Source organism: Mchenga conophoros, linkage group LG8 (assembly GCF_057382185.1).
Source record: "Mchenga conophoros isolate Kocher_MC1m ecotype Shallow Benthic linkage group LG8, M_conophoros_male_GT1.1, whole genome shotgun sequence".
In the NCBI taxonomy this organism is placed as follows: Eukaryota; Metazoa; Chordata; class Actinopteri; order Cichliformes; family Cichlidae; genus Mchenga; species Mchenga conophoros.
The window spans coordinates 6124725-6137102 of record NC_140533.1 but is presented as its reverse complement, the minus strand read 5'-3'; the positions used below and the strand labels follow the sequence as shown (position 1 = coordinate 6137102).

The window sequence follows — 12378 nt, the reverse complement described above, 5'->3', positions numbered from 1 at the left end:
TTCTACTTTTAAATACTCTAGGAACAACAAGTAGGCCTGCAGAGCGAGAGCGAAGTGCTCTAACAGGGTGATCTGGTACTACAAGGTCATTAAGATAAGATGGGGCCTGATTATTTAAGACCTTGTATGTGAGGAGCAGGATTTTGAATTCAATTCTGGATTTAACAGGAAGCCAATGAAGGGAAGCCAAAACAGGAGAAATATGCTCTCTCTTTCTAGTCCCTGTCAGGACTCTTGCTGCAGCATTTTGGATTAGCTGAAGGCTTTTCAGTGAGTTTTTAGGACTTCCTGATAATAATGAATTACAGTCGTCCAGCCTGGAAGTAATAAATGCATGAACTAGTTTTTCAGCGTCACTCTGAGACAGGATATTTCTAATTTTAGAGATGTTGCGCAAATGGAGGAAAGCAGTCTTACATATTTGTTTAATATGTGCGTTGAAGGACATATCCTGGTCAAAAATGACTCCAAGGTTCCTCACAGCGTTACTGGAGGCCAAGGTAATGCCATCCAGAGTAAGAATCTGGTTAGATACCATATTTCTAAGCTTTTCAGGGCCGAGTACAATAACCTCGGTTTTATCTGAATTAAGAAGCAGAAAGTTAGCGGCCATCCAGGTCTTTATGTCTTTAAGACGTTCCTGCAGTTTAACTCATTGGTGTGTGTTATCTGGCTTCATGCACAGGTAGAGCTGGGTGTCATCTGCATAGCAGTGAAAATGTATGCTGTGTCTTCTAATGATGCTGCCTAAGGGAAGCATGTATAATGTAAACAGAATTGGTCCTAGCACTGAACCCTGTGGAACTCCATAATTAACCTCAGTGTGTGAAGAGGACTCTCCATTTACATGCACAAACTGGAGTCTATTAGATAGATATGATACAAACCACTGCAGCACAGTACCTGTAATACCTACAGCATGTTCTAATCGCTCTAATAGGATATTATGGTCGACAGTATCGAATGCTGCACTGAGGTCTAGCAGGACAAGCACAGAGATGAGTCCACTGTCAGAGGCCATAAGAAGATCATTTGTAACCTTCACTAAAGCTGTTTCTGTGCTGAGCTCTGAAACCTGACTGAAACTCTTCAAATAAGCCATTCCTCTGCAGATGATCTGTTAGCTGTTTGACAACTACTCTTTCAAGGATGAAAGGAAGGTTGGAGATTGGCCTATAATTAGCTAAGACTGCTGGGTCTAGAGATGCTTTTTGAGTAAAGGTTTAACTACAACCAGCTTGAAGGCCTGTGGTACATAGCCGATTATTAGAGATAGGTTGATCATATTTAAGATCAAAGAATTAATTAATGGCAGGATTTCTTTGAGCAGTTTTGTAGGAATGGGGTCTAAAAGACACGTTGATGGTTTGGAGGAAGTAATTATTGAAGTTAACTCAGACTCTTTTTCTCCAATTGATCTTTCTAACTTAACATCAATGGTACTAAAGTAGCTGTAGATAATATTACATCTGTAAATAAAAACAAATAAAGTTAACTATAACTGAGGAGAATTTTAAAGATAATTTACACCTTCTCAACAGAAGTCATACATTATCCTTGCAAGTCTTACATTGGTTTTTTTTTTTGTGGTTATAGTTGCATCTTCATTTTTGACCGTTATTCACATGAGCAGTCTCCATGAAATTCAAGAGTTGTGAACTGCTGCAGAGGTTTGCTCATCTAACTTTTTTGCCAGACAGTATGCTAACAATCCAAGCTGAATTACTCACAACCGATAACTGGAATAGACGTTGCAGTAATACTTCCCTGCAAAAATTTGTTACATTATTTTAGATTGCATTAGTAAACCATTGTTCCATGTGTGAATAGGTCCTGTTTTTTTTAATCCCAGTTGTTGACATTTGCCTTGACGGTTAAATGTTGAATGACAAGCGCAACAGGTCACAGAGAAGTGCATTAATAATTGATGTCATGTTGTAACATGTTCCCTCAGCTTTGAGACCTGCAGATGACATTTTCCATCAGTATGCTGAGGGTTTTTTTTCATCCAGCTGTGTGAAATTTCTCACCTCTGCTATACAGTGCCCTCTGTAATGTTTGGACACAGACACACAGACAAACCAATATGTGTGTGAATGACAGATGTTTTTATTCACAGTCGCCTAGTTTAACAGGTTCCAAATTAATGGGACAATTATCATGCAGTTTCAGGACCTGCTCTCTTGTTATTTCACAACAAATGGCACACCTTTACAAAATCGCTGTCAAAAATGTCAAATAGACTGTAACAAAGAAACTTGTGTTATTCTCATATTTTCATAAACATAAATACTGACGTGCTCAGATGACGGAGAACCATCATAGCAAACATATTACCAGCTGATCCTTAAGCTATGCAGGATGACTGATCCTACTGCATCAGCTGTTTAAATAGCAAGTGATGTTTTTGTGATTGCTTTTGGAAGTCTCCCTTGTTCTTATTCACCACTTATCTCATGCTCTGTTATAGAAGGAGACAGATTTCACAAAGTTTGAGCGACCACGATCACAAGCAGCCCATGTCAGTCTGCACACAGCAACATGATCGTGACTTGAATGTGTGAAAATTGTTGATACTGCACATACAACAAAATAGGGCTGCTCAATTAATCGAATTTTAATCACGATTACGATCTGGGCTTTCAACGATCATTAAAAATGACTGAGCCGATTATTAGCCCCTCCCTCATTTATCCGCGACACCTTAAAGGCCGGTCCGTGAAAATATTGTCGGGTATAAACCGTCCGTGGCGCAAAAAAGGTTGGAGACCGCTGATTAAGAGGACCCGAGGGAAGCTCGGAAAGCTAAGCAGAAGTTATTTGGAGAGTGACTGCCGTTGGTTGAAAAGAGAGTTTAAAAAAAAAAACTTCAGTGGTGTTGCACACTATTTTATATTATTTTTTAAAGTCATTGTTAACCCTTTAAAGCCGGTCAGAGCAGCACGCTCCGTTTTGCGTAACTATTTTTAAATCCCTGTAGAACCTGAACCGTGTAAGCTAGCGCAATAATTTGTTTTCCATATGAAACCGGAGGAGTTGTACTTACATCTGATGCCATCAGCTTGTCCTCGGTCACGGTTTCGTTCCACATATAGCTTTGCAAAAATTGCATAAAAAGCGCTTGCAGGAACAAAAACATAATATTCCAGAAACACGCTTTGCCGTTCCTATCAGCTGTTCGTAACACTTCCCACAGTGAAATGATGCACATGCTGTTTTCTTTGCAAATTTGCATCATAGGATTGTTTTTTGTTTTTCCTGCAGTATATAAAAATTGCTGTATCTCCAAAATAAAACTATGAAGACACTCAAAATAAATTTCCTGTGGTGGGAAACTATTTTTTGCAACTTTATTGTATTTAAAGTTTTGAGGGATAAGCCTCTTAAATTTCTCCAAGTAGAAATATATGTAAACAAAACAAAAGCAATTTTCAATTTTTTTTGTAGTTTATTGCACTTTTTTGCAATTTATGTAATTACTATGGACTTAATGCATACATATTATTAAAATATGGGCTATAACAGTTGTATTGATGTATAGCAACTTGAAATGCTCCCACAAATGGCACTACAGCATGTAAAAAAAAAAAAAAATATATATATATAAGCTCTGGTGGACTTGGTTCTATAGTAGGTCTTAAAGGGTTAAATAAATATCGTCAAATAATCGTGATCTCAATTTCAGTGAAAATAATCGTGATCATCATTTTTGCCATAATCGAGCAGCCCTACAACAAAATGTATTCTTCTGCTGAATGATAGGTGCCGTCACTCAGAAAAACACTCATCAATGCATTAATTTTTTGTAGGGATACACCTGCTCTCTCTGTAGATGGTTCCAGTGCAGATAGCTGTGATTTTCACATTTACACCCACGTGTAGATGCACACAGCCCACACCAAAGCAACTGCCTTCTCTAAGGCTGATGAGCAGTGTGGCACAGATTCATTTATGAAGCTGCTCATTTAAAAAAGTCACTCTTGGAAAAAAGAATCAGATTAATCTCACCAAATCAACGCCGTATAGGCCAAGTCCTGCTTTTCTGTCCTTCAAGCTCAGAGGAATTCCTCTCATTGGCTTGCCTCAGCGAAAGGAGGAAAAGGCAAGGCAGGAAATTCTTTGGGAAAAACGGCACTTCCCTCAGTTCTTTTGTCCGTCCATGGTTATCTGCTGCTGATGTGGGAGAGGTCGCGCACTACTGACGAGTAATGCCAACTGATTGATCACCGTGAATCACTAACATGTACCAGGAGCAACCAATACTGGGTTCAGCATACTGTTGAATGGGTCCGTTTGACTGTGTCTTAAAGAAGAAAAGACTGAATTGTGACAGATGTGTCTGGCCATATTAGTTAAACTGCCGGAAAAGATAAACGTTTCTCAGTTTTCAGGCGAGTGACTGAAGCAACTGTCAATGAGAGTGAATACTGGTCATGGACATATGAGCTGATGCTAAGTACATTAGGAGGTTACATAGGCAAGAGGAACCTGGGCTTTAAAACAGGAGTTCACAAAACCAACTGGTGATGTTGCTGTAGCTATATCAGTCTGTAATACTCTCTGTTTGCGCGACAAGCAAATCAGCTTCCACTATGCATGAAAATTAGCAAAAGTGAGGCGAACAAAAGCATGTTGATTACTGCTGTAACATTAGAAATGTGACATGGTACCTATTTCAGCATTGAAAAATATCAAATATCCCAATACCCAAAGTGAAACCTGAATATCTGCCAAACAAATAGGCCTATAACCAAATCTTAGACATATGTCTGGGATAGAAATGTGTCAATCACTGTTGAACTGATTGTGCACAATTTTAAATTGTCTCAAGTAGATGAATCCTTTCAGACTTGAGTTATATTCCATGTTTTCCTCTAGCTCCATCATGATGGAAATCTGATTCTGGAAATCTGATCCTTTCCAGTGCTGCTAAAAAGTCCAAGTCTTCCCCCATCTAGAGAAATAACACAACATCTGCTGTGTAATTGCCACACAGTTTTGTGCCATTCACAGTCTATGATTATGTCAGGTGATCACCTGAAATTTGGTGCACGCATATTTATCGTTCCCTCAGAATGAGTCGTAAGCACTGCAAAAGTCTGTTATCAGGTCAGGGTGTGTTTGTTTGTGTGTTCATTCGTCATTAACCAAACTACCAAAAGAGCACAACAGCAGTCTGACAATAGGGATGGCATGCTAGTATTAGCTCAAAGCGCTGATTAGTCTGCAGTAAATACAGCCTCTCATACACTGCATGCTACCAGTGATTATTGTAATATTAGTAATAATTCACTGTGATGCATTTCTGGCATCTGAGAAGAAAGTTTTAGTGGTTTTGGTTGAAATTTTGTGTGAAGATTAATTATGAAAGTAGTTGGTGTTTTGTTTGACTAATAAATCGACTCATTGCAGTTCTAAGAAAGATGAGTAGGATCCCACAGTATGTTGTCAAAACAGTGTTATCTACAAGACAAATTATTTTACCATGACCTTTGGAAATCTATTAGACTACTGCAGGAGATCATCTAACCCTTTACTGCATCTGGTATCCAGGACCTCAAACGCCCCCAGCTGTCCTAAACATCCCAGCAGGAATCTGTAGCCAAAAGCTCTAAAAAGGAGCTGATTTCAGTCTCTGTCAATTGAGTGCCAATACAGTGAAGCCCTGTGTGGGGGTAGGCACACACTTGTTCTGGAAGCACATGTGTTTGTTAGCAGGAGAGTGTGTGTTGGCACCCAGGGACAAAGAGATCATTATCCATGTAGCGTAGGGGGAAGAGTGCATGGTCAAACGCTGGAACACTTATTCTCTGGAGCGCTGTCATATGTGCAAGCCTCCTTCCCAGGTCATATGAGGAGCAGTGTGGTGAGAAAGAGTTTGGGAGTTATGTAGATAAATGTGTTGCTGCAGTGTGTGTTGGGTGGGTGGGGGTCAACATATGTCAGCTGTAGAGTCAGTTAGTCCTTTATGGTGGTAAATGGTGTCTTTTAAAGTTAATTGTTGAAAGTCTTAGGGGGGAACTGGAGAAGGTTTTTAAAACACAGACCCCTGCTGCTTCACCTATTTACCTCGTGTCTTTGTTATGTACATGTGCAGACTGCGGCACCACAGAGACATCTGACCGTGTTATTTTTTAAAAATAACAAAGTTTTCTTGATGAAACACCTTTTTTTTTTTTTTTTTATACTCCTCAGGTCTTAATGGGACATGTTTAAATAAGAGGCTGCTTGTAACAGGCTTCTCAGGTGACCCTCATCTCTCTGCAGATGATACTCACCACCAGCCCGGGGCTCTACTGCAGGGTGTCTAATTCGCATCTGCATCACACGACTGCATGTTTACAGCATCAGACACCTGATTCAGCTGAAGTATCAGTACAAATGAGACAAAGAGGCCAGCAGTACCCTGTGTATTCCCTTTTACTAGAAGTTTGGCTGTAGCCTTTAACCTTTAGTTATCAAAACAGTTCTAACAGTGATGCTGTCTGTCATGTTTGATGCTGTCTAATGGGACCTACTGTATTTTATTGTTGCAGTTATTCTGACCTGTAGCTATAAGATTCCCCATTCCTTTTAAGTTTTTAAGTTCTCTTGTAACTGTAAATGCAATCTTAACAGTTCCCCACCTCCTTACTTTCCCAAAGATCTGAGTAATGCAGCATTTTATTATTTTAATTATTTGTTCAGTGATCTACTGAAACATTTGATCTCTGCTGTAGACATAGAAAATATTCATGTAAGAAACAATAACCTTTTTTTTAGCCGCATTAGCAGCAAAGCCTAAACACATGCTGATCCGATGCACTGGATAAGTGCCTATACTTAGTCGCCCGTTTGGCTAATACAAGATGTGCAACCCCTAATTTACCTTATAAATTAGTCTACTGTTGCCAGCTTGAAAAAAGAATACAGAACCAGACAGATTTTCTAACTTCAAACATTTTATATGTTCAGCTTGTACCGTTTCAGTTAAGTCCGTTAATAAAAGAGAGTCGACTAGTTCCTTATTTGTTGTGTATGAACAATGTTAACTCTGTTTTGTTGCTGGTATAAACAGTAAAGTAGGAAGTAAACTTTCTTGTCTCTCTCTTTGTCACCCACTGTGTGTGCAGAAATGCACTTAGGCCAAAACGCTTTGCTGTTCTGTCTGTGAAGGTTCTCAGTCATCCAGGTCATTGTAGTCTAAAGAGCTGGAAAGAAAAGCGTCTGGACTTTAAGTTTCCTTGAAGACGTTTCGCCTCTCATCTGAGAAGCTTCCTCAGTTCTAAGAGCAACTGGTGGAGAGTCTGCAAGAGGGTCATGGACCCCCTATTGATCCTCCACCTAATCACACAAGCCAAGGTGTGAAAATGGGTGTGGGTCACAATCAGCCAAGGCTTTGAGTGAACTCATTGTGAAACCTAGCCCCACCCTATCATGTGAATACTGAGGTTTGCTGTTCTGTTCTTCATTATAACCGCTGTAGCAGACTGATAGTGCTACATGAATCAGCATTACTGATTTCTGTTTTATAATGTAATAAGAGTCTTGCTTTATTGTAACATACTGCTGCACAGTATGTTACACTACAAGAGCAAAATGATGAGTGCTAGACTGAAATAACTGAAGATTTTATGGTCACTCTAGTAATGTAGCTCTACTGGCTTGGTTACTCCACCACCTTGGTAAACAGTCAGTGTCAGCACCTATGGTGATTTCCTGACTTTCGTACTGGTGCCACAAGGTTCGTGCTTGTAGTTAAACAGTATAAGGTAGTTTTGTTTATGTCGTACTGGAGTTCACTCAAAGTTCATAAACCTGTTTTGAGAATTCTTGTGGTCTTTTGAGTCATATTTCGTCGTATTTGCTTCTTTAAAGAATTTCATTTACTTCTTTTTTTGTTATTGGATCCTTTAGAAACCCACTTTGCCAGATCTCTTTACAGTTTCATCTTATGTGTTAGATTTAATGTTGACTGATGGGTTTTTGGCTGGAGACAGTTTGAAGAAAGGGGTTGAAAATCAGGAGGTGAGTTTATCATAGTAATGATTTAACATGATTGCATGTCCAGTACTGTTTTAGAGGACTGAGGTTGCTGACAGCTGCTGCTGTGAAGGCTGCAAAACCAATCCTGATACGGATATCAAATAGTACACAGAAAAGCACTCAAGCACAAGCTGTGAGGAAGCTGTTGCTTTGCACCTGTTGTGCTGAGATGTTGGATAACTTTGATAATGAACAGAAGACAGACTCTGTGCTTTGTTTCCTATTTGTATTAATAGTATTAGTATCGCCCAGATTGTTATCAAGTACACACAGATGCAACATTTAGCCCACACAGCTCTATTTCATTCTTCTCTTTCAGGCAATGATTGCTTGACTGGCTAAGGAAGCTGACCGCTCACATGCATGTGTGACATTTTTTCCTCCTGATGCTGTCATAAACAAATCATCAGTGGATGTTCTGGTGCTTACAGTAGCTTACAGTACTCTTGTTAATGTCAGTGCTGTGGTAATAAATATCTGTTTTCACTGTGTCAATCTGCAGAGGTACATCGCCTTGGAAGACTCCCAGGATGGCGAGAAGAAGGATCTCCAGTGTCGACTGGTGACGTTGGAATCTCACACACGGCAGCTAGAGCTAAAAACTAGAAACTATGCAGATCAGAGTAAGTTGAATTTGCGTTTTATCTGTAACGACACACACACACACACACCCTGTGAACAGCATCCACAGTTTGAAGCTTTTGTGAATGTTTATTTTCCTGATGTGCCACAGGGCAAAAAGACCACCTGAATGAAGCCTATTAGTGACATACTGTGAAGTGCTTAACTTACTAAATGAGCTCCAATAGAGTACGTTTAAAGCCCAGGAAAGTTTTACTGGGCTTTAATCTAAAAAAATAATATATTTTAGATGTGATATAATAAGTTCATTTCTGAAGTAGTACTTAAGAACGATACCATCCCTCACAGTGTGGGAGCCTTTCAAAGGCATGAAAAAAAAAAAAAAACCCTTCATGATGTGGGCATTACTCCACTGGTGACATAGTGTGTCACTGTCTGTTTGGTCCACCACAGTATCGCAGCACATTCCTCTTCTTCCATGCTCAGGGGAAATTTGCGAATTCTCAGCAAATCTCTTTTTAATTCTTTCGATCTGACGCTTCCTCTTTTTTCTGGTTATGTCATTGTGCCAGTTTCATTTAGTCTGTAATTTATGTTCATGGTCAGAATTGGCAGCAGAGAGAACTGCATCACTGCACTGTGTTCCTGTCAGTGGAAACACGTCTGTGTAAAGCGCACCAAATTTAGCTCCAAGCTCTAATTGGATAATGTGTTTTGACAACAAGACATTTGTTATCAGGAGTTTTCATGTTTATATTATTTCCTGGCACATAACAGGCCTTAATAGGCATGACGACGTTTGACTAAATGACATCTGAATTGGAAAACTGATTTAAAAATCTGACTTTTTATGTAGAAAACTGTGAATTCATGTAGACTATGTGCAAATTCTGACACACAAGTGAGCCAGATTTTAACACAAGTCACGATCAGAACCAGATCAAGTCTTGTTTTATTTGTGAGAGGATTAATTGTTTGCATGTGGGGCTTTCCTTAACAATCACACTGTTTTGTGAACACACCTGTAAATAACACCGCAGTTATTTCTGCTGCACTCTTTCACATCTACTTCCTCTATGAGCCCCCTCAAAAAAACCCAAACTAAATCACAGTTTTCCCCACAATATGCAGCTGCTCTGGTGCTCGTCATTGCTAACGTGCATGTTGATTCTCAAGAATTCTCGAATCAAGCTTTGCTAAACATCTGCGGATTTGAAACTTTGTGCATGTTCAAGGCAGAGGGTGCTGCTAGTACTCAGGCTTCTGCAAACCTTTAGGGCCACCTTTGACGGAGTGCACTTGCATGGCTGGAATCTGAATAACACAGTAATCTACTGCCCGACTGTTTGGCCCTGAATGAGCAGGGCCACCTGAGAGCCACAAACACTGGAATCAGTAAGTTGTCCTCAACTGGCTGGATAGAACTCAGAGCAATGTTTATGTGTTTATTTATTTTTTACTAATTATAAAGATGCATCATTTCCATTCTTATTCCTTGAAGTTCCTTTAGCTTTTGTCAGACATGGATACAGCTACTGCAGACCTCTTTCTGTTAAAATCTGTGTTTAATATGAAGGTGTAAACAGTCATGATGCTAACAGGTTCATCTCCATGACACTGACAGTAGTTGCACTATATTGTCTATGAATGAGGTTTTAGATCTAGCGACATCTGACGCACAACTCGGCCTTATTAATAAAGGTAATCTATTTTTATAATTAAAGTCAAGTTCTACATTTACTTCGTTAGCACACTGATACACACTTAAGTAGATATATCAAATATTAAATTTAGGCTTATACGTAAAGTTTATTAATTTCTATGAGTTACATTGAAAACTTATTCCAGCTTCTAAACTGTGACTGTGCCTGAAAGCTCAACTCTAAGGATTACAGTGTCATTTGCTGTTAGATCAGCCCTGTAGTAAAAACTCAGAAGAAAGACTCCAAAAAAAAAAGAAATAAAACTACAAACAGCTGGAATCAGCAGCATTTGTCTTTTATCCAACTGAGCTACTCAACATGCAGGAGATACACATTCAGAGTGATGATGATTTTTTTATTTTTATTAATTTCATTATTATTTTTAGTAGTGGAAAAGCAAAAAGGATGCCTTTTGGACTTGATGTTGGGTATTCAGAGCTGTGGGTACATCTGCCCCCAGTTCTTTGGTGGCACTCGGGAGGATTTTGTTGGTGCATGGCAGCCCTCTTCTGGCTCTGAGATATTACTGCAGCAGATAACTGTATCATGCTCAGTGACATAACATGTAAAAACATTGGATTTTCCACTCTCATAGAGTCTAGTCTTTCAGTATTTTCAGTAAAATTGGTTCTAGTCCTGTTCCTGTTTTCATTATATGAACTTTGTTTCTTATCCAGTTAGCAGATTGGAGGAGAGAGAAGCAGAGCTCAAAAAAGAGTACAATGCCCTTCATCAGAGACACACTGAGGTAAGAGTGTGAGGAGATGTTTGTATGGATGCTTTTACAGTAAGCTGTGGGGAAAAAATCTGTAATATTATTATTTTTATAACTTGCACAGCATATAAATAAAGAATAAGTGAAAACGTGCTGGGATAAGCAGCCAAGAAACTCCATATGGTTTCCATATCCTTAAGATTTGATTGGTTGATAGCTGTTTTCTGTATTTTAGTCATTTTTAAGATCAGATTATTTTGCAGTGTAATGATATTAAATATGTCTCATTATCCCAAAAAACATCAAAAGTAACAGGTTATAATCTCAGCATGACAGAATGTTTCACTGAACTAATGTGTATGTCTGTGTGTACATTTAACATATGCTGTTCTTTACCTGCATATTCAAGTTTATAAGGTTATTCATGTGCATTCATGTGTGGGGAGGACTTACCTGTGACCACACAGTGGAGTGTTTTCAAACACCGTGATAAGTAATGGATCATAAGTAACTGCACATCAAAAGTCGAGCCTTTTCTTTTTTTTTCAGGAGACCATCAAGAATCAGTTTGAGTCTTAAATGGAAAAACAAATGTAACAACAAATTGTTGAGGAAAAGAAGAAAAAGAATGATTTTAAACATGAAGAATCTGACTGTAAATGAGGTTTTTGCTGAGCCTTCAGTCTGTCCCTGTCTGTTGTTCATTATTTATCACTAACTGTTGCCTCTATGTCCAAATAAACCTCTGAGGCCTCAGCAGCCAACTGCTAATCTGAATAATGTTGAACAGGGGAGATGAAAGCCTAATGAAGGCTGTCACCTACACACTGCATCAACATGGTTCTTTGTAAGGCTGACTGTCACAGCTGTGGACCCAAAGCACTTCATATTCATTAGTGCAGTTTGTATCAGTGAGATCACTTCATGTCCTAACGATCGTCTCGCTTGTATATCTTTTAGATGATCCACAGCTACATGGAGCATCTGGAGCGGACTAAACACCAACATGCAGCGATGACAGCAGAGCCCTCAGATACAGGAACATCAGTCAGGACACGGTTAGACAACCGCACTGTTTTTCTTTTTTTTTTTTCTCCTCTTTTCTTTTCTTGTTTCATATTATAGTTGGAGACAGTTGGGTACCTTCAATATCTGAACCAGCACAGGTACCTGAGAGTCCATATTTCACATTTGAGACTTTTTATTTATTGAAAACTTTTTACCTTCTTCACCACAGGGATGTAATAAAAAGGAAGTTCAAACAGTCAGGCTTAAAAAAACCCCCAAAATCCCAGTAGGAGATAATTGGTGTCACGGTGATGATTACCAACTTTCTCTGTTAACCCGGGCTTT

At 39.1% G+C, this 12378-nt stretch overlaps 1 protein-coding gene across 5 annotated transcripts in view; it reads left to right on the top strand.

The window, feature by feature from the left end:
* Positions 1-12378, top strand: part of spag9b (sperm associated antigen 9b) — a 37972-nt gene that overhangs the window by 2762 nt on the left and 22832 nt on the right. For all 5 annotated transcript variants that reach the window (XM_085283744.1, XM_085283745.1, XM_085283741.1 and 2 more), the window contains exons 2-4: positions 8528-8648; positions 10988-11058; positions 11986-12083. In XM_085283744.1, coding sequence (XP_085139870.1) covers positions 8528-8648; positions 10988-11058; positions 11986-12083 — 290 coding nt within the window. The remainder of the gene's footprint in view (positions 1-8527; positions 8649-10987; positions 11059-11985; positions 12084-12378) is intronic.